General features: G+C 44.6%; 1 protein-coding gene across 1 annotated transcript in view; it reads left to right on the forward strand.

Moving 5' to 3' along the window:
* Window positions 1-23133, forward strand: part of RASAL2 (RAS protein activator like 2) — a 127130-nt gene that overhangs the window by 92816 nt on the left and 11181 nt on the right. The window contains exons 6-14 of the mRNA XM_059821596.1: window positions 3047-3200; window positions 4761-4859; window positions 5676-6230; window positions 8615-8759; window positions 12042-12186; window positions 13074-13310; window positions 14009-14210; window positions 16914-17113; window positions 18086-18947. Of these exons, the coding sequence (XP_059677579.1) occupies window positions 3047-3200; window positions 4761-4859; window positions 5676-6230; window positions 8615-8759; window positions 12042-12186; window positions 13074-13310; window positions 14009-14210; window positions 16914-17113; window positions 18086-18947 (2599 nt within the window). The remainder of the gene's footprint in view (window positions 1-3046; window positions 3201-4760; window positions 4860-5675; window positions 6231-8614; window positions 8760-12041; window positions 12187-13073; window positions 13311-14008; window positions 14211-16913; window positions 17114-18085; window positions 18948-23133) is intronic.

Consider the following 23133-nt stretch of genomic DNA (forward strand, 5'->3'; position numbering starts at 1 on the left):
TTTGCAAGATGGGATGTGGAGGCATGGAGTCCAATCGCTGCGTGTACCTGCCTTTGCCCTCACCCTGTCCCCAAAGGCTGTTCGGAGGCATTCTCGGAAGATGCCTCGCTCTCTCCCACTGTCTTTAACTGTCTGCGTCTCGTTAAACTCGTTGTAGGAAAGGAAGAGGAGGGACTTCTTTCCTTCTGGAAAGGTCACCTTTGCCACGTCTGCGGAGCGGCCTCCCCGTGCCGGCTGCCGGCCCCCCCTAATCTCCTTACAGGAGGCCGCACCATGGCAACACGCACCCGGGAGCCTCTTCGTGTCACCCGCGGGGCCGGGTGGGAGCACAGCCGATGAGAAGAGAGATTTCTTCACCGGTGCCGCTGTGACTTTCCTTCTTGCCCCAGCGTATCTGCCTGGCACGATGCTCGTCTGAAATTTGTAACCTAAGGCTTGAGGAAGAACTCGCTCCTGGATTTTTGTGCCTTTCTTCCTCTCCCGGCAGGATTTATTGTCTGAGATGTAGCCCAGAGAACGAAGTTTGAAAGGAAGGGCTGTGACATGTGGCACCGCTATGATTTGGGGATGCACTGCTAAGTGGCTGTACAATTGTTTCATGTAGGTGTGCTTGATTTGTCTTACGCCAAGTGCAGCCTCCGCTTAACTGGGATTTGTAAAATCTTTTTCTTTCTCCTTTATTCGGTAATTCTCTTTCTCTCCCTCCTCTTCCCTGTCTTTGTGACCACTCCATGCTTTCCTTCTCTGACCAGGAGCTAAGGCGGGAGGTGGCTGCAGGCTCTCAGCCAGCTCCCCTGCATCATGCACCAAAGTACTTTGTTAGGACTGGAATTGCTGAGAGTTTGGGATAGGGACAGAAGCCAAGTGACCTCAGCAGTGCTTTCTTGAGCGGAGAAATTAGAGAGGATTTTGCAGAGATGATATTAAAGTGGTGTATTGTGGTGTGTTTATTTTAGACTTGCCCTACCTTAACTGCAGCAAGCGTTCAATTATCCATGGCTGAGGTTTTAGGTTTGCGTTGGTACAGCTGCTGCTGTAACCTGTTCTAACAAAGCATGCACAGTGCAGCCAACGCATTTGTACCAGTGCTGCTGTTTTGCATTTGAAATCAGTGTCTTTGTAATAGCCCTCTGATGAAAGGTTTTTGCTGCCTGCACTTAGGTCATTCAATATATTAAATGGGAACAAAGTTCTCCCTTACTGTTTAATAAATCTTACCGTACATGAATCTACTAGAATACCTTCAGCGTTTCGTTTCATACAAAAGAGCAGTCAGTTGAACTCTGCTTGTTGCTTTTACATGTATCCTTCATGATACCCAAGTTTTTGTTAAGCAACCTTAGAAGTACTGAAGATGCCTTTTCCAAATGTTGGAGGGTTTTTTTTTTCTATTTCTGTTTCCCCGTAGGATTGCTCAAGGGTAGGAGGAATTTGATTTTGCTAAGGTTACAAAACATGAGGATTTTTTTGTATAAGATATGTAAGGGAAGTATATAAAACCTACTTCTTTTTCCAAATTAAGGAAGCTGTTAGAGGTAGCTGTGCTTTTCACTCCTCCATAAATACATTTTTTTTTAAACATTTTCCATTTGATACTGAGCCTTGATACTGGGAATTGAATAAAAGGAAACACTGTGAGGACAAACACAGGTGAGAAAGCATCGTTACAGAGCATTGCTTTTCTCTGCGTAATGTATAGACAACTGATGCCTTTCTGCTTTCACGTCTGTTCTTTGCGCTCAGTCACACTTGCTGGATGTGCAGCCGTATTTATGGACACACTTTCATGGATCACTGAACAGGCATAGGGACCAGCACGAGCTTTGATATCTTAACAAAATCTAGACCTGCCAGGTAAACGGCTCCTTTTCTGCTAAGCTGGGACTCGGTGCTCTTCCTCCTTGTTGGTTACCTGTGAAGGCTTTGACTGAGTTCCAAATAGAGGAAAAATAAGATCTGTGTGCACATCATGTTTGTCTTTTGAAGTGGAAAGGCTAGTTCTGCTTAAACTATCATATGACTTTACTGCAGAAGCTTATACTCCAGGTGTCAGCTCGGAGCTCGAAGGAGCGCAGGTGAAGCCTCTGTCACCTATAAATTGAGCGTGTTTTACAGCGCTGTTTGACAGCGGAACTCCCTACTACGCACAAATGTTGCATTAAATCAAATTGGGAGAATGAAGAGCACATTTAGAGCACATTTTATAATGTTCCTGTTGGTTGCAGAAAGCTACGGCATAGTGGAGGGAGGGATACGTCTTTGAGAAGTATTCAAGAACTGGTGGGGACAGAGAAAAGACTGCCTTGATAAAAAGGTAGCGTGAACTTGGGAGATGCCAGCTCTGGTAGAGCTCAGAGATTTACAGGACAGTCAACTAAAAAAAGGGAGGCAGTATGTGTTAGCGAGGGGAAGTTAAAAGAGAATGGAGGTATCAAAAAAAAACTGGAAACTGTTAAAACTGGAAGAAGCAGCTGAAGAAGAAAATGCAAAATTTGTATGTAGGTAACTGACTTGCACAGTGTGCAGTGGGAAGGAATTTGCATGTTTGACTTCAGTGTAAGGGCTTTGTATGGTAAGAAAAATCAACTATTGCGGGGGGTTCGCCTGCTCTAATGAGAGTAGCTGTCGTTCTGCATTGGTTTAGAGATTCAGAGATTGGTGTGCTTTTTGCTGTTAATATAAAACATATATCTAGTAATCTAGATAGTAGTGAATATTTTCAGTAATATATCCAAACCTATCGATGGGGTTTCTTTAAATTTCAGCAGTTAAATTCTGAACTTTTTGTTTTGCTGTTGTTCTTTCGCTGATGGCTCAGCACCTACAATTTCTAGGTTAGTGGGAATGGGCTTCCTGGGCTTGTGTAGGTGGATGTTCCCTTAGGAGTCTGGGACTACTGGCCTAATGTTATTTTCATAAGGTTTACAGACTAATTGTAGAAGTTGTTCTGAATAAGCATCGAGTTGCAGCTTTCTCTGGGATCTTGCCAGCTCTTTTGGTAATTGTGAGAGAAATGTTGTTTCCTTTCCGCCGCCTTCTCCTATAGGTCACGTGGATTGCCAAAGCTGAAAGAGTCCCGTTCCCATGAGTCTTTACTGAGCCCAGGCAGCGCCGTGGAGGCCCTGGACCTTGGGTCAGAAGAAAAAGTCTTTGTCAAACCACTTCACAGCAGTATCCTCGGACAAGACTTCTGCTTTGAGGTAAAGAACGCTTTCCAAACACGCAGCCGATTATATGCTCTCGTTCGGTCTGAACCCTTGCAGTACGCTGTTCTGTGACTTTGTAATTGGAGAACAGATCAGCAGCCGCTGCTATCCTGAGGTTTGGGTGGGGGCTGTCTAACCAGCATGTGATTTTGAAGTCCTTGAGGCTAATGGCATCAATCACTCAATGGAGAGAAATCTTTTTCAGTTACTGTGCCTTCTAATTGAAAAATCTCTTTAATTTGATAAATATCTAAGCATTTGTAGCTTGCATGAAAATGTATGGTTCAAATATACTATCGTTCATACGCTGTGTATTCATCCTCTCCAAATTCACCTAAAATTCAATTTAGAAAAGATACCATAACTGAGAAATGTGATTTCCAGTCAGAGCACCCTTCCATTAGCTCAGCCTGTTTGCCGACTGCCAAAGGAGAAGCTTCAGTAACTGCGGACGTGTCCGTTGCACCGTGGAGCGGGATGCAAAGATCCTCTTGCTGTTTCAGCACAGGCTGCAGCACGGCACCACATGGCTCCTAGCTTTGCTTCAGAAACAGGCTGTTTGTGTGAGCACAATCCTTACCTCGCAGGACCAACAGCATATTCATGCGTGGTTTGGATGTGTCTAAGGCCATCGTAATCTGTCGTGGCAGGGGCGGGTGACAGTCTGTCTTCAGCAGGATTAGTCAGCTGTGTCTAAATTTCTGGAACAAAGATTTGTTTGCAACCTGGAAAACTGCTCTGGCAGAAGACCCTTCTCCCTCGGGATGTATCCAGGAACTCTTCCTGTTCGCTTCAATCTCATTCTTCTGGTTGGAAGCACTTTCCAGCTTGCTTCGGTTCAGGGAGTTGAGTGAAAAAACTGGCAACAACTTAGCTCTGAGGCTGTTGCCTCAAACAGCTTTTTAATTGTGAGCACAAATGAATGGAAAGAGTAAATGAAGCCTCTCAGGCCACGTAAAAGTGAAAGAAACCAAGGTGGTTCCCTCCTGAGTGAAAGCGGAGTTGTGTATGGCATTGAGTGTTGGGGCCGGACCAGAGCACAACTGCTTCCGTTTGTTTTATACCGCTTCTGTATATATGGACCCTTGGAAATATTTTGTATTTCCTGAAAACACCATTTCCAGTGTGTTTTGCCTTACATTAACACACTGTTAGTTCTGTCTGTCTTTACGCTGTTAGTAACCAAATCATCTGCCTCTGGGACTTAACGGGGAAAACTGCGAGCATTTAATAGCTATGGATCAATTAACAAGTGTTTAAAAAAAAAGAAATTAACTGGTTGATTAAAGCCCTGTTTAAAAGTCTTTAAGAGGAGCCTCTGGTGCTCCTCATATGTTTCTTTAGTTTTATATTAATTTGAACTGACTTTTTTTCTCTCTCTCTACATTTTGTGGGCCTTTTAACCTCTCTGCCTTCTAGGCTCCCATATTGTTTTCCTGCCTTTTTCATATTTACTTTGTTACTAAGCATTGCTTATCTTCTACCTTGCTTTTTGCAGCCTCTTACATGTCTCCTAGGCTTGCCTGAACTCAGCCTGTCATTTATATGTTCCAGGTAACCTACTCCAGTGGCAGTAAATGCTTCAGCTGTTCCTCTGCAGCAGAGAGGGACAAGTGGATGGAAAACCTACGCAGAACAGTGCAGCCGAATAAGGTAATACAAACTGCGGAAATAAGATTACCGGGGGAATGGAGGCGGTGTGATTGGATTTTAGTCCAGTGTACCAGGGCTTCCCATAGATGTGTGCGCAATTAATTTAGTCTGGGGAGGAGTCCGCTCATCAGTGTATCGAAAGCCGCTGTGTACTATTCTAGTGAGTGCAGTAGGTCAAACCTTTAATGAATAAATACATGTTGGCATGATTCCTGATCCATGCCCCAGTGCCTGCTGATGGTGTTTCAGACTGGATTTCTGATACCGTGCACCTCAGAAGGATGGGACATGGCTTCATAGGTTTCATTTTTTTACTGGGGGGGAACAGTTTAGGGAAAAAAAGGGAAAAAACACAAAAAAACCCCAAAAGGAGTTTGAGCCAGAGTGAGGAGAAGGGGTTAAGTTATTGATCAGCTGGAAATATCTGGTAAGTCACCTCCATAGTTGGCATACCACCTTCGAGGGACGGGCTAACGGTGCTCTTGGAGTTATTCACGAGAGTGAACAATGCAGTGTGCCATGCCAGTCTAGTGGGTTTTGAGGGGCTCCTCTGCAGAGTGTTTGTTTTCTAAACCATTTCAAATACAGCTTTTCGAGAAGAAAAATGTTCTAGTCCCCACCTTTGACATATAAAAGACAGCCCTTTGCCTCTACTTTAGAAAATGTCCGATTTTCTAGAGATTCTCATTCTGAAGACCAGAGAATCTGATTCTGTCCCTGCCTTGGACACAAAAGGCAGCCCTTTGCTGCTTTAGAAGACAAAATACTCAATTTTTAGGGATTCTGAATCAAAGGTGAGCTCTTTCTTCTGCACAGGACAACTGCCGTCGAGCTGAAAATGTGCTCCGCCTCTGGATCATTGAGGCAAAGGACCTGGCCCCCAAGAAGAAATACTTCTGTGAGCTGTGCCTTGATGACACTCTCTTTGCCCGCACCACCAGCAAAACAAAAGCAGACAACATTTTCTGGGGAGAGCACTTTGAGTTCTACGGTCTCCCACCTCTTCACAGCATCACAGTTCACATCTACAAGGACGTGGAGAAGAAGAAGAAAAAGGACAAGAACAATTACGTAGGCCTGGTCAACATTCCCATGGCCAGCGTAACCGGTCGCCAGTTTGTGGAAAAATGGTACCCAGTCAGCACACCTACACCCAACAAAGGGAAATCAGGGGGACCTTCCATTCGGATAAAGTCCCGTTATCAGACCATCACCATCTTGCCCATGGAGCAATACAAAGAATTTGCAGAGTTTGTTACCAGCAACTACACTATGCTGTGCTCTGTGCTGGAACCTGTGATCAGCGTAAGGAATAAGGAAGAGATGGCTTGTGCTTTGGTGCACATTCTTCAGAGCACTGGGAGAGCTAAGGTAAGAACAGGTGGCTGCTGTCAAAACGACTCCCTCTCGCTGCTCATAGGTGATATTTTTTCAGCTAGAAAGTAGGAAACCTGGGCTGACATCACCGTAAGCAACAGCAGAAGGTGCCTGATGGGGTAAGGTGAGAAAAGGGTCGCAAAAGTATTTGAAAAGACTTGGGCAATTGCTCTACGAGGAAGGCATGTAGATAGGCACGATACCAACAATGACTAAGAGTTGCTACAAAGGTTAATTAAAGATGCTGTGTACAAAGTATAAGCACGAGGACTATATAACTTCATCTTATTCTGAAAAGTTAGGCCCTGCACTTGAGTGTTCAGGAACCTTTTCTGTATTTCTAAAATCATGATACATGATAATAAATAGGTTAGCAAGAGATTAGTAAACTGAAGAATTACTTCTATAAGTAAGTCTCTGATACAATGAGCAGCAGGGTGCCATTGTTGATTCAGCACTAAGTCAGCTAATCAATGCTAACATTGATTTGGTCAGCGTTTGAACTGCCATTTGGAGAATCTATACTCAGTTAATGGTGATCCCACCTGCCCCAAGGATGTTATTAGGACTTCTGGATGCACACTGGTGGTTCTCTGTGAGGCAGCAATAGGAGTGAGACTCGGTTTTTTTGAACAGATTGTGGGAGGTATCCTGTAGGTCTCGGGAAGTTCTGAGGAGCTTTAACAAGCATTGATTTATCTGGATGCTGCCTGCCAAGTGGGTGTGTGAGTAGTACCAAGCTGTAGCCAGCTTCTTCCAGTAATGCCAGCTAGAGCAAGTTAAACATGACCAAACACAAGTTAGAAGGTTGGAGATGTGGAAGGATGACCATAAGCAACATCCAAGGGACAGCCTAATTTAACTGTTCTGGAAAGGTCCTTTTATGTTGGCATGCCACTCTCTACTGTTCTCCCCTTGATGTACGTCTCTGAAAGGCTGGTGCTGTGACAGTGTGTGATAGGAACTCGTTCCTTACCAAGTTGTTTGTCTGATCAAGGGAAGCTGATAGCTGGGATAACTCCTGTAGGGTCGTGTTGAAATCCTGCTGGAAAGCAGGCTCTGGATTCCTGCAGTGCTAGCTGCAACAGGTAGATAAATTAGTGTTGTAACTTTGCCTTCCTAGTGCCTGAACGTTTGAACCTCTGTCCACTGGAAGCATTGAGCAGCTTAGGTTGCCATAACCTAAAGCTGCAAAGAGGGTACGTTTCCAGGTCACACTATGGTGGTGGTGATGCAGCTGGCTGTTCCCAGTTTTTGTGCCAGGTGAAAATAATTCTCTCAGCCTTTGCTAAAAAGAAACAGCAATAATGGATTGGAAACCAAGCGTACTAAACGTATTTTTGGTTTATATTTATCATATCTAATTTGTTCTGCATATTTTACACTCATATGCTAGCAGTGTATTATGGCTTCTGTAGTTAAAATCCTTACTACAGCACTCTTTGAGCTGTTTGGAGGATGTTGCTGTTTGCAGCAGAACCAGCAAGTCGCAGTTATCACTCAGCCCTAATTCAGGGTGGGGTTTTGGTTTTGGTTTTGAGGGGGTTCTTTTTTTTTTTGGGAACAATTTTTTTTTTTTTTTTTTTTTTTTTTTAAAAGAAAAGGGATAAATAAGCTTCCTCTCCTGGAGAACTTTACAGTGGCTGAAATTGGATCTTGCAAAATACTGAGTAGTTCTTGTGAAACGCTGAGTGTCCTTGACTCACATAAAGTTATCACTTCAGGAAATAAGTATTACTGTAGAATTAGACCCTAAATCAAGAGGCTATTCGCTGTATCAGGACTTGCTGATAGTTCCTGCCTGGGCATTTGAATACAGTTCAAGTTAACTCATATACATCCACAGCAAGTATGTTAACTTTTTTCCCAAATCCTGAACCACTTTTGGTTTGTGGATTTAATTGAAATAAGCCATTCTTCTTACTTAAATTTCACCAAGCTGTAAGAACTTGTGCCTAACTTCCATCTTGGATTTTTAAATCCAAGTTTTTATGTAATATTAAAAGATAAATGTAATACCACCGTTTCTTTCAGCAGACAAACCCATTGATAAACTAACTGGTGAGGGTTTCTGTTCAGGTTCTAAACTGAAACACAAGCTTGGCCGTAAAGGTTTTCTTTTAGAGACTTTTGCTTCTCCTTTTATAATTTGTGATCGATAACATTTATAAATGTTAATAAACCTGAGAGGAGAGGATCCCTAGCTATTTCCTTGGCCCATACTACATGTAGCATCTGCACCCCTTGTCCCAAGTTGGGCAATTATTTCAGTAATCCTCTGGCTCCTCTGTTTATCCTTCCTTCTTGGCTTCTGCAGTTAGCCTGGCATGACCGAGTCTGATTAAAATAACCTCTTGCCATTTGACCTTTTTCTTCAGGACTTCTTGACGGATTTGGTGATGTCTGAGGTAGATCGTTGTGGCGAGCATGATGTCTTGATCTTCAGGGAGAACACACTTGCTACCAAAGCTATTGAGGAATACCTGAAGTTGGTAGGGCAGAAGTATCTTCACGATGCACTAGGTAAGAAAGTGCCTGCTGTCACCTGTTTGCATTGCAAGGGCTAACCCTGAACTGTCAGCAACATGACTGAAGCCTTGTACGCCCAGGAATGTGGGATGGGAAGCATCTGTCTCGGCACTGAGCCCAGGTGTCAAGTATCCAGAGAGCAAAATACACGCTGTCTTACTCTTGATGCGCTTCCTCCACACAGAGGAAGATGCTCTTTGGTGCCTGCAGGAATAGCACCCAAGGAAAAACAAACTTGATTTGATATAGCTGAGTCCCTCTTTAAAGTTTGTATCACCACATTACGTTTTTCTGGGTAACCTTCTTTTGTGTCTCTAGTTGTGATGAAGAGGTATAATACTGCAATTGGTTTGTGGGCAACGGTGATTGTTCTATCTGGTATACGAAAAGGCTTAAAAAGGGGATTTTGACACAAAGTTTAACAGAGGAAATTGAGACCAATACCTTGTGTTGTGGTTTCAGGAGTGAATCCGGTATCATGCGCAGTACAATTATGGAGATTTCAGAAAGGGTTATGAATGCGAAGCATATATTTCACTAATCTCCCTTTATGTTAAAGAAGCTCCTGCGATTGCTTTGGTCCGAAGCGCCACCACCCTGGGGGGTTAGATGTACTCAGTGGTATCTGCTTGACAACCAAAGTTCTCATCCACAAATGCATGTTGCTGGGCTGTCTCCAGTCAGTCTCTTTCGCTTGCCGTTGTCGTTAACCGCAAACGTTAGCTATGGCGTTAACAAGCGTTAAGTGTGAGATGCCCACCCTAGTGCTTGGGTTGAATGCAGGTAGTACAAGAAAACTCATTTCCAGATGCTTCAGCTGCAACTGTTGGTAATGCTGACACATTCCAGAGTGACCCTTGGACTTGCTCAGCCCTTACCTTTGCCACAGAGCAATTAATTCATAAATGTTCACGTTAACCTTTTAAACTGGTACCTTGCCCCAGCAAAAATCCTTAGACAGACATGGCCGGAGGGAGTGGGGCTGCAGGGCTACTGAGCAGCACAGGGCAGGAGATCCAAGATGTAGACTGTCTAGGGAATCTCCTGCCTGTGTTTATCCCAAGTGCTCTTTTTTTGCCACCTTAATTAAAACTGCCTGGCCAACCTGTGATGTCCTACTCCATTCCTCTGGTGGGGTCTTAATGTCCGTGGTTACATGCCAGGGTGGGTTCTGATAGCTGTATTATTGTCCCCTCTCCACCAAAAGGTTCTGCTCTAGTCATAAGCCACTGCCTTGGGAATTACTGTCCACGCAACTAATATTGCAATAAAGAGGACCAAAACGTGCATGCTCTTTGCCGAAGAAACTCGCAGCCTTGCTACAGTTAGCTTTTACCAGCTCCACACAATCTTTCTTATCCAAGATTGCACAATGAGCTACCCATTGTTTCTTGGATGAAGAAAGCTTTGGAAATTGATACAAGAGAAACAAGATCAGGCCAAAGCCAAGTCCCACACCACATCCTTTCACCAAAAAAAAAAAAGAAAAGCAGCTTGCTTTCCCAGCAGTCTCGCTTGTCCTCAGCAATCCCAGACACTGGCAAGTCATCAAGGAGATAGTTGGCTAAATTAGTGCTCCAAGGGTCAGTATAGTCAGGTCTGTGATTATATGCATTTCAGCCATTTCTTAAGTGTAATGAGCCTGTTCTGGTAGTCTTATTCTCATGGGTGGAACCGCTGAGCATAAGTAACAGTCCCGGGCTCTCCCTGGTACGGAGCAATGAGCAGCGTATTACTTTGTGCTGTGCTTTTCAGCAGACTGAACGATCAGCTGTGGGACCGGTATATTACATTTGACTGCAAGCCCCTTAATGTGCAGTAATTACATAAAAATACTGTAAAATTAATGACTTCTAATACATCATTTAGAGCATTGGTGCTGAGTGATAAGATTGTAAATCATAGGCATGAGAGGTGGAAAAATCCCCCTAAGGTCATCCAGCTTGTCTGTAGCTCAGGGCAAGGTTGCTCATGACAATAGACCCATCTAATTCTTTGTCAAGTTTTGAATATCATTTTGCTCAGATGCCATGTTCTTTGAAAGGATTAACAACTTTACACTTGGTCTTAGCTATTTAATACGTCTGTAAGAGCATCTTAATACGTGATTAAGGCAGGTCTTGTAGACCACAAAGAGTGAATTTAGAATGTGTTTAAGGAAAAAAAATGTTACCCAGTAAACAAGAGTTAAAACAGAATTGGCTCAACAGAAGTGATGCTGAGAGTTTTGCAAATAAGTGATCTGGATGCCCTCAGCAGAAATATTTTGGACCCCAACAAAAAAAAAAAAAGCTTAAGAAAATGTGCTGCCTGCTTTGCTTGCAAGAACACTGCTGACTTGAGATTCGGGGAGGAGGGGTTGGGAGGTGTTTAAGGGTTTTTATGAAAACAAAGACAAAAAACCAAAACCTTTTGCACAAACAAGCCTTGTGGCGTTAGCTCAGAGCTAGGAAGATCATCTGAGGAGATGAACTTAAAAGACACTGAATCATTAAATGAATGAATAAAGAATTTTTCCTAGTGAACAGCCACAGTTTAAAAATCACTTGGTGTACTAGCATATATAGGAGGAGAACTAGTAAGCAGTTCATTCCAGTATGTCAAACAAAGGAAACTTCATCTGGTTTTGTATATGTCCAGTTTCTGTTGTGATGCCATAAGAGAAGGATGACAGAAATGCAAAGGATTTTGAAAGATACAGGGTATAAAAATGTCCTAAGGTGTTGATGAAAGAGGTTGAGAAAATTAGCAATCTCTAGCTAGCACTCAGGTATTACTCTTATTTAAGAGCAAGGTGACACTTTTGAAAATTTAAAAAAATGGTAAATTTAGAAATAATAAAAATAAATAGCATTGTCAAGTGCATTTCCTGGGGAAATTATGAAGACAAACAGCACGCCTTCATTTCTAAGACTGTGGATAATTTTATAGTTGGTAATACAATTTGAATACCAAGTCAAATCCTATTCTTTAGGCTGTAAGTGAAGTGTCTGCAGGGTAAAGCCATCCCCTTACCGCACCTATATTTGGGGGCAGTGAGGGCACAGGAGGCTGAAGCATCAGAGCACCAGCCGTCTGATCTGGCATGGCAAGTGCTCGGTTCTGAAAGAGCTGGGAGGAGCCGTGGCCCCAACATCTGGTGTCTGGCGGCTGTATTGCAGACCCAGGGAGCAGAAGAGGCAGTTGCCAAGGAAAGGCATAAGAAGGATTTAAAGGTGTGTCAAGGAGGCTTTTCATGTAACTACCCTGGTTTGTCATCCTCTTCCCTTTGTCCAGGGGAGTTTATCAAGGCTTTGTATGAGTCAGATGAAAACTGCGAAGTGGATCCCAGCAAATGTTCATCCAGTGAATTAACAGATCATCAGAGCAACCTGAAAATGTGTTGTGAGCTGGCCTTCTGCAAGATTATCAATTCTTACTGGTGAGGCATCTCCCCTCCCCTTCTCCCCCCTTTGCTTAGAGGGTGCCCGTTCTGCCTCTGAAGATGAGAAAATAGCAGTGGTACAGGGAAATAGCACAGACCCATCTATCTTCTGAGACTGCCTTCATTTCCTTTCCTCGCTACCCTCCTACGTGTGACACCATATTGCAGGTGGAACTTGTGCCCAGACTGAGGGGGTTCCAGTCCCGCACACCGTACCTGACAGGAGCTTCTGCTGAAATACTCTGCCAAGGGAACACATACTGAGCTGTGACTGAGTAAGGAGGGAATAAAGTGAGAAGATAACAGCTTAGCTTGAACTTGGAATAAAAAGCTGAAAGTTTTGATGTGTGTAGAAAACTTTCAGACCTTTTAAATCTGTAGAATTGAACAGGAAATCACAGGGAGGAAACACTGGCAGAGAGAGTTCTTATTAAACTCTATTTCTGAGTAGTAGCGAAAGAAGAATGGCCTTTCTGCTTTAGGATGAAGCACGTGCGAAATATTGAGAGAGCTTAACAAGCAAAATAAAAATTTCAGTTATGGAGATGAGTTCAGTTTGGTTTTAATACTCTAACACCCTGGTTGCTCCAGGGTAGCAATGGATAAGTAGTTCTTAGCTTGCAAATCAGTGTGTCTGAAAATGGCTTCACTTAACATGTATGAACAAGGGATGCTTTAAAACTACTTAAGTATCACCAGATTAAACAGGGATCTAAGAATAGATGCCTAATGACATTTCCTAGCCTAGAGAGAGAAAAGGAAAAAAAAAAGAAAGAGCTGATGATGTTTTCTCCCAGATAATTATTTCAGGTGATTGGTCACCAGTTCAACTCGTTGCATCTCATTGCCCATGCGATTTTATTTCCTGGTTTATTGTTTTTCAGCGTGTTCCCTCGTGAGCTGAAGGAGGTATTTGCGTCTTGGAAGCAGCAGTGCCTGAGCAGGGGCAAGCAGGACATCAGCGAACGCCTGATCAGTGCCTCCCTCTTCCTCCGCTTCCTGTGCCCCGCTATCATGTCCCCCAGCCTCTTTAGCCTCATGCAGGAGTATCCTGACGACCGGACATCTCGCACACTCACACTTATTGCTAAAGTCATTCAGAATCTCGCCAATTTTGCTAAGTAGGTGGTGGCGATAAAACGGAAATCTGTGCCTTTAGGGGTGCAAGTCACTGAAGGTTACTACGGAGCAAGGAGAGCCCTGCATGGTAGTCGTGTTTGCAGGCAGCTGGTTCTCTGTCCCATTGAAGTCAGCTTTAGAAACAGAGGAAACTTCTCACTTATATGTGAACGCTGTTCCCCTTGAGACACCTCAGTGTTGAGCTAGATAAAGTCTCTTTTTCACATGCAGATTTGGGCTGTGTTGAATTCAGTAGAGGGGACACAGTATAAAACCAAGAAGAGCCATGCATTAGCGTGTCAGTGTGTATGCTATTTCAAAAGAAAAAAAGCCTGTTCCCACCAAGGATCATGATTTTCCTCCTTTCTTCCTCCAAAATTCCCAGCTGAATGATACAAAGGGCATGGCATGTCTTTTCCAGGGGAGGGGATGCAGAGCAGGGAAGAAGAGAAAGGGTGTCTGTGGGAGGGAGAGATATGCTGAGCCCTTGATCATAATATGAACGGTGAATTACTAGTATTTAAATGTCCAAGAAAGCAGTGAACCTCTTAAATTGTCCATTTTTTTTTTCTCTCCCAGACCAAATCTTCAGAAAGGCAGGTCTAAGTTAAGCATTTAAGTAATTGTCTGTAAGCACTTGTCCTCTGTGTTTTATGTGGAGGTTATTGACTGGGTTTACCCCCCCTCCCCTTTCTTGCAGGTTTGGTAATAAGGAAGAGTATATGGCCTTCATGAATGACTTTTTGGAACATGAGTGGGGAGGAATGAAGCGTTTTCTCCTGGAAATCTCTAATCCAGATACCATCTCAAACATGCCTGGATTTGAGGGCTACATCGACCTGGGCAGAGAGCTCTCAGTTTTGCATTCCCTCTTATGGGAGGTTGTGTCCCAACTTGATAAGGTAAAGCAGACTGGAGGCCCGGGAGGGAGAATCCGGCGATTGTATCGTAGCAACAGTAAACACGAGGAAACATCAAGGGAGCAGCTGAAGCCTGCTTTGGGGAGAACTTATTCAACAGCTTTTGCGAGGAATGTTTGATAATGGTATTTCACAATTGTTCTTGCCATGATTTCAGATCAGGACCTAAAGCGGGGCATGTGAAGTGGTTGGGCTTCAGCAGTAGTGCAAACACTTTGCAGAGCTTAAAGTAAGGACGGGTGTTAAATGGTGGAGAGGGCAGCACTTAAAAGTAGGCCTGGAATTCCCTGAGCAGCTGGTCCTTTCTCATAAGTGAGCTGGAAAAAAGGGAGAGTGTTTGGACAGAAAATGAAAATGTTGCAGTGCCCTTTTTGATGCTAATGGATGTGCTTTGCTGCACACCGGCCCTACCCTGCCCAGCTCTGATGGAGTAACGTGGTGGCCAGGCAGGACCGGTCTCATTAAAGACCTGATCCAAAGCCTGCTGAGATGTTCTCATTTCTGTAGTCTTTGGATTAGTTTTTATTATACAAGAGGATGCCATGTAAAAACCTGGATCCACTCTCAGTTTTATCCTGTAACAAAAGCAAGATGCTTTCTGCTGTGTATTACGCTGGGACACAGACATGTTGTCCGGATTCTGTTCTGCTGATGGCAGTAGACGTTGCCAACAGTAAGCATCGCTTCCATTTAGCTATAGAAGGAGAAAAGGCAGTAGTTTGTTCTTCCTTAGCTGTGTGGCTTTACAGGACCCAAAATCATTAAAACCTTGATAGCAAAGGTAGTTGGTAAGACCCAGAAAAGCTGAGCTGTGAGTGATTTTTTTTTTTTTGGCAAGTGCTTGGAACTATTTTGTATTTCAACTTTTAGAGGTGCATTATTTTGTCCATGTTCCATTTATATTATTCTTTCTTTTGAAACTGGAGAGGTGAGGTGAATTGCAATGCCCTCTTAATATTTTTATTGCGTTAAGGTTTGCCAAAATAGTTATTTGTTGGGTATCTGTTTTCTCACAGTACATTATTTAAAACAGAAAACAAAAAAACTAAGCTTGTTGCATCAGGGTAAATTGAAATGTCCTTGACTCAAAAAGGCAATATATATTAATCTTAGTTAATCTTAGTTTGATAACAATTTATGATCTTGGTTTTCCATTTCCCTCATACATGCACACAGTGTACATTCAAAATGTTGCAGGCAGCGAGGTCAGCTATAAAGACAGTTCAGCAGCCTCAGGAAAACAGGCACTCAAAACACACTCGAAAGACCAGATCCTCCATTTCTACAAATTGGGGTAAACCCACCAGTGCAGGGAACACTGCCATCTCCCTCCAGCTGGTCAGGCATCAGGTCAAGAGAGACCCAGCTCCAGTCTTTAGAACTGCAAATGGATCTTTGGACTTGGTGTTAGTTACTGTGAGCTGCTCTCGGAATGCAACGGTCGTAAATGTCTTGGGCAGCGAGGAAAGGGAGGAGCCAGACCTGGATAAACTGTCAAAGCAGATCTGCTTTGCCCTTCCTGTAGGTTAGACGTATGGATCTATCCTAACAGGCCCTTGGGAGCTGGTATAGTGGTTTGCTAAAAAGAGAATTAAGGGATAAAGTTACACTGCGATCCTGCTTTACTGTAGGTAATGACTGGGAAATGATGAGAGAAGTCACCTCAGAGATTTTAATAGACACAGAAGAAGTGCTATATGAAAGGAGATCTTTCTCTGGAGCCAAACTGACTGAATACCTGCTTACGGGAAAAATAAGGATATCTTTGAAAAGAGCATTGTCTTTGTAGCGGAGTTTTACTTTCTTATAAACCTCCAGCACTTTCACCTTCTTCCCGCAGTCCCAAGCGGCTGAAGATGCCCTGTAGGTGATATAACCAGCAGTGACCCAAAGGGGGGGAGAAAGATAAAGAGCCTGAACGAGCAGCCTTCCTTGCTGGAAGGTCAGCTGCTCTTACCCTAGGCCTGGCCAACATTGAGCTAACGTGTAATTGAACAAGAAGCTACACATTTAACCCCAGGCTGATGTGATAATGTTGGGATGAGGATCATTGATGTTTTCATGCAGTGATTTTTCACTTTTAGGTAGGGAAGAATGCCTTAATTTTTGATAACAGGGTGCTACAGAAGATGGCATCAGTGTAGGATGCCAAAAGCGAAAGGCTTACGAAATGAAAACCTTCCCTTTCCCCATCTCCCTCAACCCTTGCGATTCTCTCATGATCCCCCTGAATGCCGCATCCCCTTGTCTGTTGGCATGCATTTCCTTTACCACATGACACCCTTTGCCTGGAAAGTTCCCCCCACTGTAGTCTTTGAATGCCCTTTAATGAGTAGATACCGTAGTCTTCACTTTGACCTCACCCACCCTGGACTTAGTTTGCTTTGCATGATAGTTTTGCATTGGAATGGCCATAGTTTTGTTTTATTGAGCATGATTTTTATTTTTGGGGGTCAATCCTAATTTCTTTTCTATTTCCTTTTCTTTCCTCAATGTCTGCTGCACCCCGTTTCGTCTCCTCCATCCATCTCGTCGCCGTGGTTACGCTGCTCCGTAACACTGCATTACGGTCCTGGCACACCCGCACACAACCACCCACCCTCCTTCCTTCCACCTCCACCCCTCCGCCTCTGTGCATCGTTATCAAAAAACTGGCGGATGTCGCGGTGCTTGTTGTCCAATTAGGGTGAAAATTCCTTCCTACAGGCGACCGTGGCAAAACTGGGACCTCTTCCTCGAATTCTTGCTGATATCACCAAATCAATGACCAACCCTACGCCGATACAGCAGCAGCTGAGGCGTTTCACTGAGCACAGCTCTAGTCCCAACGTCAGTGGCAGTCTCTCCTCAGGGCTTCAGAAGATATTTGAGGACCCCACTGATGGGTATGTAACAGCCAGAGCTCAAGGGAAGGTGTGGGATAAAGGGGTTGTTAAGTCCGTCAAGAGTTGAGCGCTTCATCGCCTGAACTGTCTGCCCAGGCCAGCTGTAGGAGCGGGGAGCTTGGGCCTCTGTCACGGGGAACACGCAGTCCCAGTAAGAGGGTGCACAAAGTGGCACCGGAGACCCAAAGCTTTTGCCGTACCCAGGACTCAAACATGTCTCTGGGAGTCAATGACTTCAGCCGCTAAAAACCAGTGTTGCAATTTACTGCCAGTCTGAGCGGCCGGATGCATAGTCAGCCGTAACGTTTCCTTCTGGTGATCAGGCCGCTTATTTACTGCTAATGAAAAAACTGGGCTGTAGGTGGAACTTGTTACCAGTGGAATAGCAAAAATAGTCCCTCCTCTGTTTAGTGCAGCATTTCTCACGCTGTAATGGCTGTCAATCCGAAGCAAAAAGCTGTGACGTGGCAGAACTGCCAAAGGGCTTTGGTACCATGGTCTCAGCGTAGTTTCTGTGCTGTCGGGTATGAGGGCCAGTTTTGTCACGTGGAAGTGTCTGCCCTCTGAGCTTACATCTGGGTCTACAGGAGCCTTCACACAACTCCTGTTGAATTTTCAGACCCCCACAATACGTAATGCTGGCAAAGGGTTAAAGGGGAACTGAACTGCTCTGAAGTCTTGCTGGAGACAGGAGTGTCTAAGGGGGGAGGATTCAGTGGGAAAGGTTTGCATTTCACCTGTGAAAAAAATAAAGATGAAGCACTTCTTGAATCAAATGTAATTCTCAAAGATAAGTGGTAATTAAGGAGGAGTGTGTTCTGACTTGAACACAAAGAGCTCATAAAAGGAGATCTGGTTCCTTGAAGCTTTCAGTTGGGGGGGAGGTTAAATGAGGTAGAAAGACTTCTCTGGGACAGATCTTCCAGGGTCTTGGCTGCTTAAAAATTAACCAGATTCCTTTCCACTCCACAGTGACTTGCATAAGCTGAAGTCTCCAACCCAGGAAAATGTCGATGGCTATTTTAGGGGCAAGACCTTACTGTTGGTTCAGCAGGCATCCACCCAGAGCATGACTTACTCAGATAAGGACGAAAGGGAAAGCGTCTTGCCCAATGGACGTAGCATCTCTCTCATGGACCTCCAGGATCCTCACACGGCTCACGGTGACCATGCTTCTATTATGCACGACGTGCCTTTGCGCCTGGCCGGCAGCCAGCTCTCTATCACACAGGTGGCGAACATCAAACAGCTGTGGGAAACTCAGAGCACACCCCAGAGCGCTCCCCAGGTGAGAAGGCCTCTGCACCCGGCTTTGAACCAACAGGGCAGCCTCCAGCCTCTGTCGTTCCAGAACCCCGTTTACCATCTCAACAACCCAACCCCGCCGATGCCAAAGGCCTCTGTGGACTCCAGCCTGGAGAACCTGAGCACTGCCAGCTCCCGGAGCCGAAGCAACAGCGAAGACTTCAAACTTAGCGGACCCAGCAACAGCAGCATGGAGGACTTCACCAAGCGCAGCACGCAGAGCGAGGACTTCTCCCGGCGCCACACGGTCCCAGACAAGCACGTCCCCATCGCGCTGCCCCGCCAGAACAGCAGCAGCCAAGCACAGATCCGCAAAATGGACCAAGCCGGGCTGGGCGCCAGGGCCAAAGCACCGCAGTCCCTGCCGCACAGCGCTTCCTTGCGGAGCACGGGCAGCATGTCGGGAGTGTCGGGGGCCGTGGTGACTGAACCCATTCAGAATGGGAGCCGGTCCCGGCAGCAGTCCTCGTCCTCTAGAGAGAGCCCTGTCCCAAAGGTGAGGGCAATTCAGAGGCAACAAACGCAGCAGGTAAGGAGAGCCTTTTTCCAGGCGCTTTCTGCTTTGATGCGTAGCTGATTGCTGCGTTGACGTTCAAAGCTTTTTGACCTTTGAGTTGAATGGAGTTGAATCAAGAGAACTGGCACTTAAGCAAGCGGCCAGTAGCAAGTGGAAGGCGTAGTCGTGCTTGTTACCCTTACAAGCTTGGCAAGCCTAGCTTACCTGTTACTTTTGGATGCTTTTCTACTAAATTAAAAAAAAAAATATTTTGCATTTACTAAGGTAGCAGCAAGCCTGCTGAAAGAAACAAAACTTGAAAATTTCCCTGAATAAAAAAAATAGAAGCAGCTTTGTTCCAAATTGTAGTTAAGATTGCCACGTGAGAATGCATTTGCCCTGTGGTGCTAATTTAAAAGCATAGCTACCTAAAACCAGAGAAATAAACAAAAATAAAATATCATAGAATAAACTGCTGCCAAAGAGATAAGCAAGTACAGTTGTCTGAAGTGTGGAGAAAGCTATATTTCACCATGATGCAACAATCTATTGCTGGTCCCCAAATAAATACTGCTTTTTCATTAATCTTCCCAAACGATGAATAATGCAAACACTTTCTGGGAAGGAGTGTTTATACGTACCAACTCCTAATGCACTTTATCAGTTGTTCATAGGTGACTGTAAATCAAGATTTTCTTGTCAAAAAGCCAACATTCCTTTACCTTAAAAAAAAAAAAAAAATAAGAAGAAGAAAAAATGCTGTTGTGATTTGCTGTGTATGAAAATCTTTTCCTAAATTAGTTGAATGTGAAAGAGAAAATAAGTATTTAAATGCTTGGCACTGCAGCGAAGGTAGAAAATGTCTCGATCTTCAGGTCAGAGGGAAGGTGGTTGTTTTTCAAAATGTCACGTTAGCACATAAAGACTTATCAGCTGGGCAGGGTGAGGCTCTTGAAGGCAACACCTACGCTATTCCTTGGGGTTAAGTGTTTTCTTTGGTCACTGTGAGGGCAAACATGGTCATGTTTGATTTACCTTACCCAGTATTGAAGGAATTTTTTTAAGCTCCTGCTTTCCGCAAGACCTTCTAGAAAGGATGCTGCTCTGCACACAGGCACGAGTGAGGACTTTCACTCCAGAAAGTTGCAGCCCCTGAGGCTGAGACTGCACCGTGCTGCTGGTGAAGCTACAGCCGCGAGGAGCAGGAGGTTATGGGCTGGGCAGGGGGAAGGCTTTTTGGCTTATAAGGTAAAGCTGGCAGAAGAATTCAGTTGCCAGCGTGAGCTCCTGCTCTGCCAAAGGTTTTACTGGTATCCCTGTTGGTGTAGCTTTCTTAGCGAACTCCTGAATGTTACAGTCGAAAGGAGGAAAATCTGGATGATGCCTGGGAACCCAGGAGCGATCCTTGCTTCAAAACTACTTTGATACCTCAAGCTCATTAAAGTAGAAGGAGATCAAAAACACTGAATCACAAAGCAAAGGCTATTATTCCAAGTTAGTAATACCAAAAAATGTCATGGCATGTTATTTGAAGTGCATATGTTTGTGTCCTCCTTTGGAGTGTGTTTTACGTTTGGCCATAGAGGTGTTGATAGGTAAAGCATATTGAATACAACTAAGCCTCGTGCGGAGGTGGTAGGAAATTTTTAGGCCAGTGACAAGGATAAATTTGAAGGATAAACTCCCTTTGCAGTTCTCAGGCGCCCAGAGTGAACCTGTATTGTATCATCTGCTGAGTTTTATTGTATGGTTCTGTGCAGTGTCCTAGCCAAAATCCCCCGGGAGCTGGTGCCTCTCCTCAGGGCTTGTTACGGGAAGTGCCTACACGAATACGCAAAGAAGGCTTTGCTCTGAAGGTGTTAGGATAAGGAGAAAGTACAGGTGTCACGTCTCCAGCCCTTGTGCGTACACCTTACACGGGCGGCTTCTGCCCCGTGAAGAAATACTCAGTTAGCTGTTTGCAAGCCCCTGGCTGCTCTTATCTTAAATTGCCGATTACCCGACTGCCCCCAAGTAAATCAGTTACCTTTGCTTGTTCAGCATCAAAGCGATGTCTCAGACTTCCCTCTTCTCCAGTTGCTTTTTACATTCAGCTTCATACGTGCCTGCGACTATGACTGGCTTCAGGGCAGTCTCCTTCCCCCCCCCGTCTTGTAGGTGATGTGCGTCTACCTATTTTTCCACTCTACTTTCCATACTAATTGTTTTCACTGGATTCATTAGAGTACTTGCTCATACTTTATTCGGAGAAATCAATTTGTTCTTTCCTTCCCCACACCCTTGAGAAATGTCTTGAAGTGTGCCAAATCGAGTGGCCAAACTTTTTTTGAGGCAAATTCCATTGCGTCCTTTTAATTGCAAATTGTGTTGTGGAATTCTGTTCTCTTTTCTCTTTTTCTCTTTTAAATAAGAAGTTGGGCATGTTCTTTCTGGGCATGTTCTTTCTAGGCATGCTTTGTGGGCGTTATAATTATTAGACTCTGTTCTCTACAAGTTCCATTTGTTTCTGAATATAGAGCTAGGCCCTTTGTTTGCTGGGAGAGGTCAGTTTTTGCCTTCCATTTCCATTTAGTAGGTAGGTGGGAACAGAAATGTCAGTGCGTTCCTCTGGAAGAGAGGCAAAGAGGGGAATTAATACTCGTTCCTAGCAGGCTTTTCTTCTTTCCCCTTTATTAGCGTATAACTCATAACCCATTAGCGTGTGAAGTGCTTGCCATCCACTTGGTCTTTGTAGGCTTTCTGAGTTTGGCTGCTGAAAATATTCTGTCCTACAGCTTGTGAGGTTGTTTGGCAAGGTTTGCTGGTGATCAGCAGTCTGTTACGAGGCTGGTGATGTAGTTCAGTCACCCTTCTGCTGTCTTAGTCTTCCATAACTCCGGTGAATGGTGACAGTGTTCATCCATAGCTGTTCCTAATTCCTCCAGCAATTCCTAGAGCCGAAGTATTTACCTCTGAGAAGAGCCTGTTGGTGGCAGAGCCACGTACTATTCTTAGTCTCCCGTGGCGTGGCTGCCTCACAGCAAATACCATCACAAAAATCTAACTAAGGAGCTTTGCCAGGCTGTCACACTGCACTTGAAAGGGGCTATCAGCCTTTCTGCTGTGAAGACTTCATTCTAGCAAAAAGGCCTCTGCCTAAATCCAAGGGGTTTTGCCTAATTCCTACTCCTCTCCTTTGCCTTTATACCCGTCCTTGCTGAGGCTTCTTCCAGTGCTGGAGTCTTCATCGCTGCTCAGGACAGCTGAGCCATTGCAGGCAGATCCTCTGGCCAGAGCTGGCGTAGGACGTACGCAGCACTCACCAGCCCTGTCCTCACCAACAAGAGAAACAGAAATGGAGGTTGACATGATCCCTCACCTGACTCGTGTAAAGAAGCTGTTACTCCCCATAAAGAACTCCTCGCTGAAACAGGCTTCAAAATCCCCCTGCCAGGGAGCACATTTCACTTTGGTACGATGCTGAAACGAGGCAGTGAGCCGAAGGGCTGCTGGAGCACAAAAAGAAGCTGCGGTTGGGGTGGGAGGGGGAAGTTGATCTTTTGCATTTCTCAAAAAGTTAAGACAGTGTTGCTCATTCAGGGGTAGTTATGCTAATTCCTCTGCTTATAAACTTGTCTTTGTCCATGAAAATTGCTTGGAATTTGTAGTAAGCCCTATTTTCCCCAGCCAGGCAGAGAATTTCTTGTTTCTTTTCTTGGCTTCCTTTTCGGATTCCCTTCAAGAGGATAGCCTCGGAGGATATTTTACAGTTCTCCTAGTAAGCACCGCTGGCCCTGACTTCCTTTCACAGCCTTGGGTGTATATGCTACAACAGCCCATCTAAATCTGATAGGCACTACGGTGATAACGTTACACCTCGTTGCCACTTTTAAGTACTGCTGTGCTGTCTTGTATTCGAGCCGTGCAGCCCCATGCTCCATCGCAAAGGCTGTCTGCAGCCTGGCTGAGAAAGCAGCTCCCAAGTTACGCTCCTCAGTACTCCAGAAAACCCAATCTGTCTTACCTGAAGAGGCTGCAAGCAAAGCTTTGTCGCTCTGTTTTCTTTGTGAGAGAAATCAAACATTGAGAAAGTCTTAGTGAAAAGCTGGCAAAGAGGAAGGGTGGATGTGAACAGGATTTGGAAACAAGAACTCTTCCAGAGAGAAGGTGACTTGGAGAGGAAGAAAAATTTCTCAAGTGCGTTGGTTTTAGAGGGGCTCAAGTAAGTGCTGGGGGTGCA

The sequence above is a fragment of the Gavia stellata genome, chromosome 10, assembly GCF_030936135.1.
Source record: "Gavia stellata isolate bGavSte3 chromosome 10, bGavSte3.hap2, whole genome shotgun sequence".
NCBI lineage: Eukaryota > Metazoa > Chordata > Aves > Gaviiformes > Gaviidae > Gavia > Gavia stellata.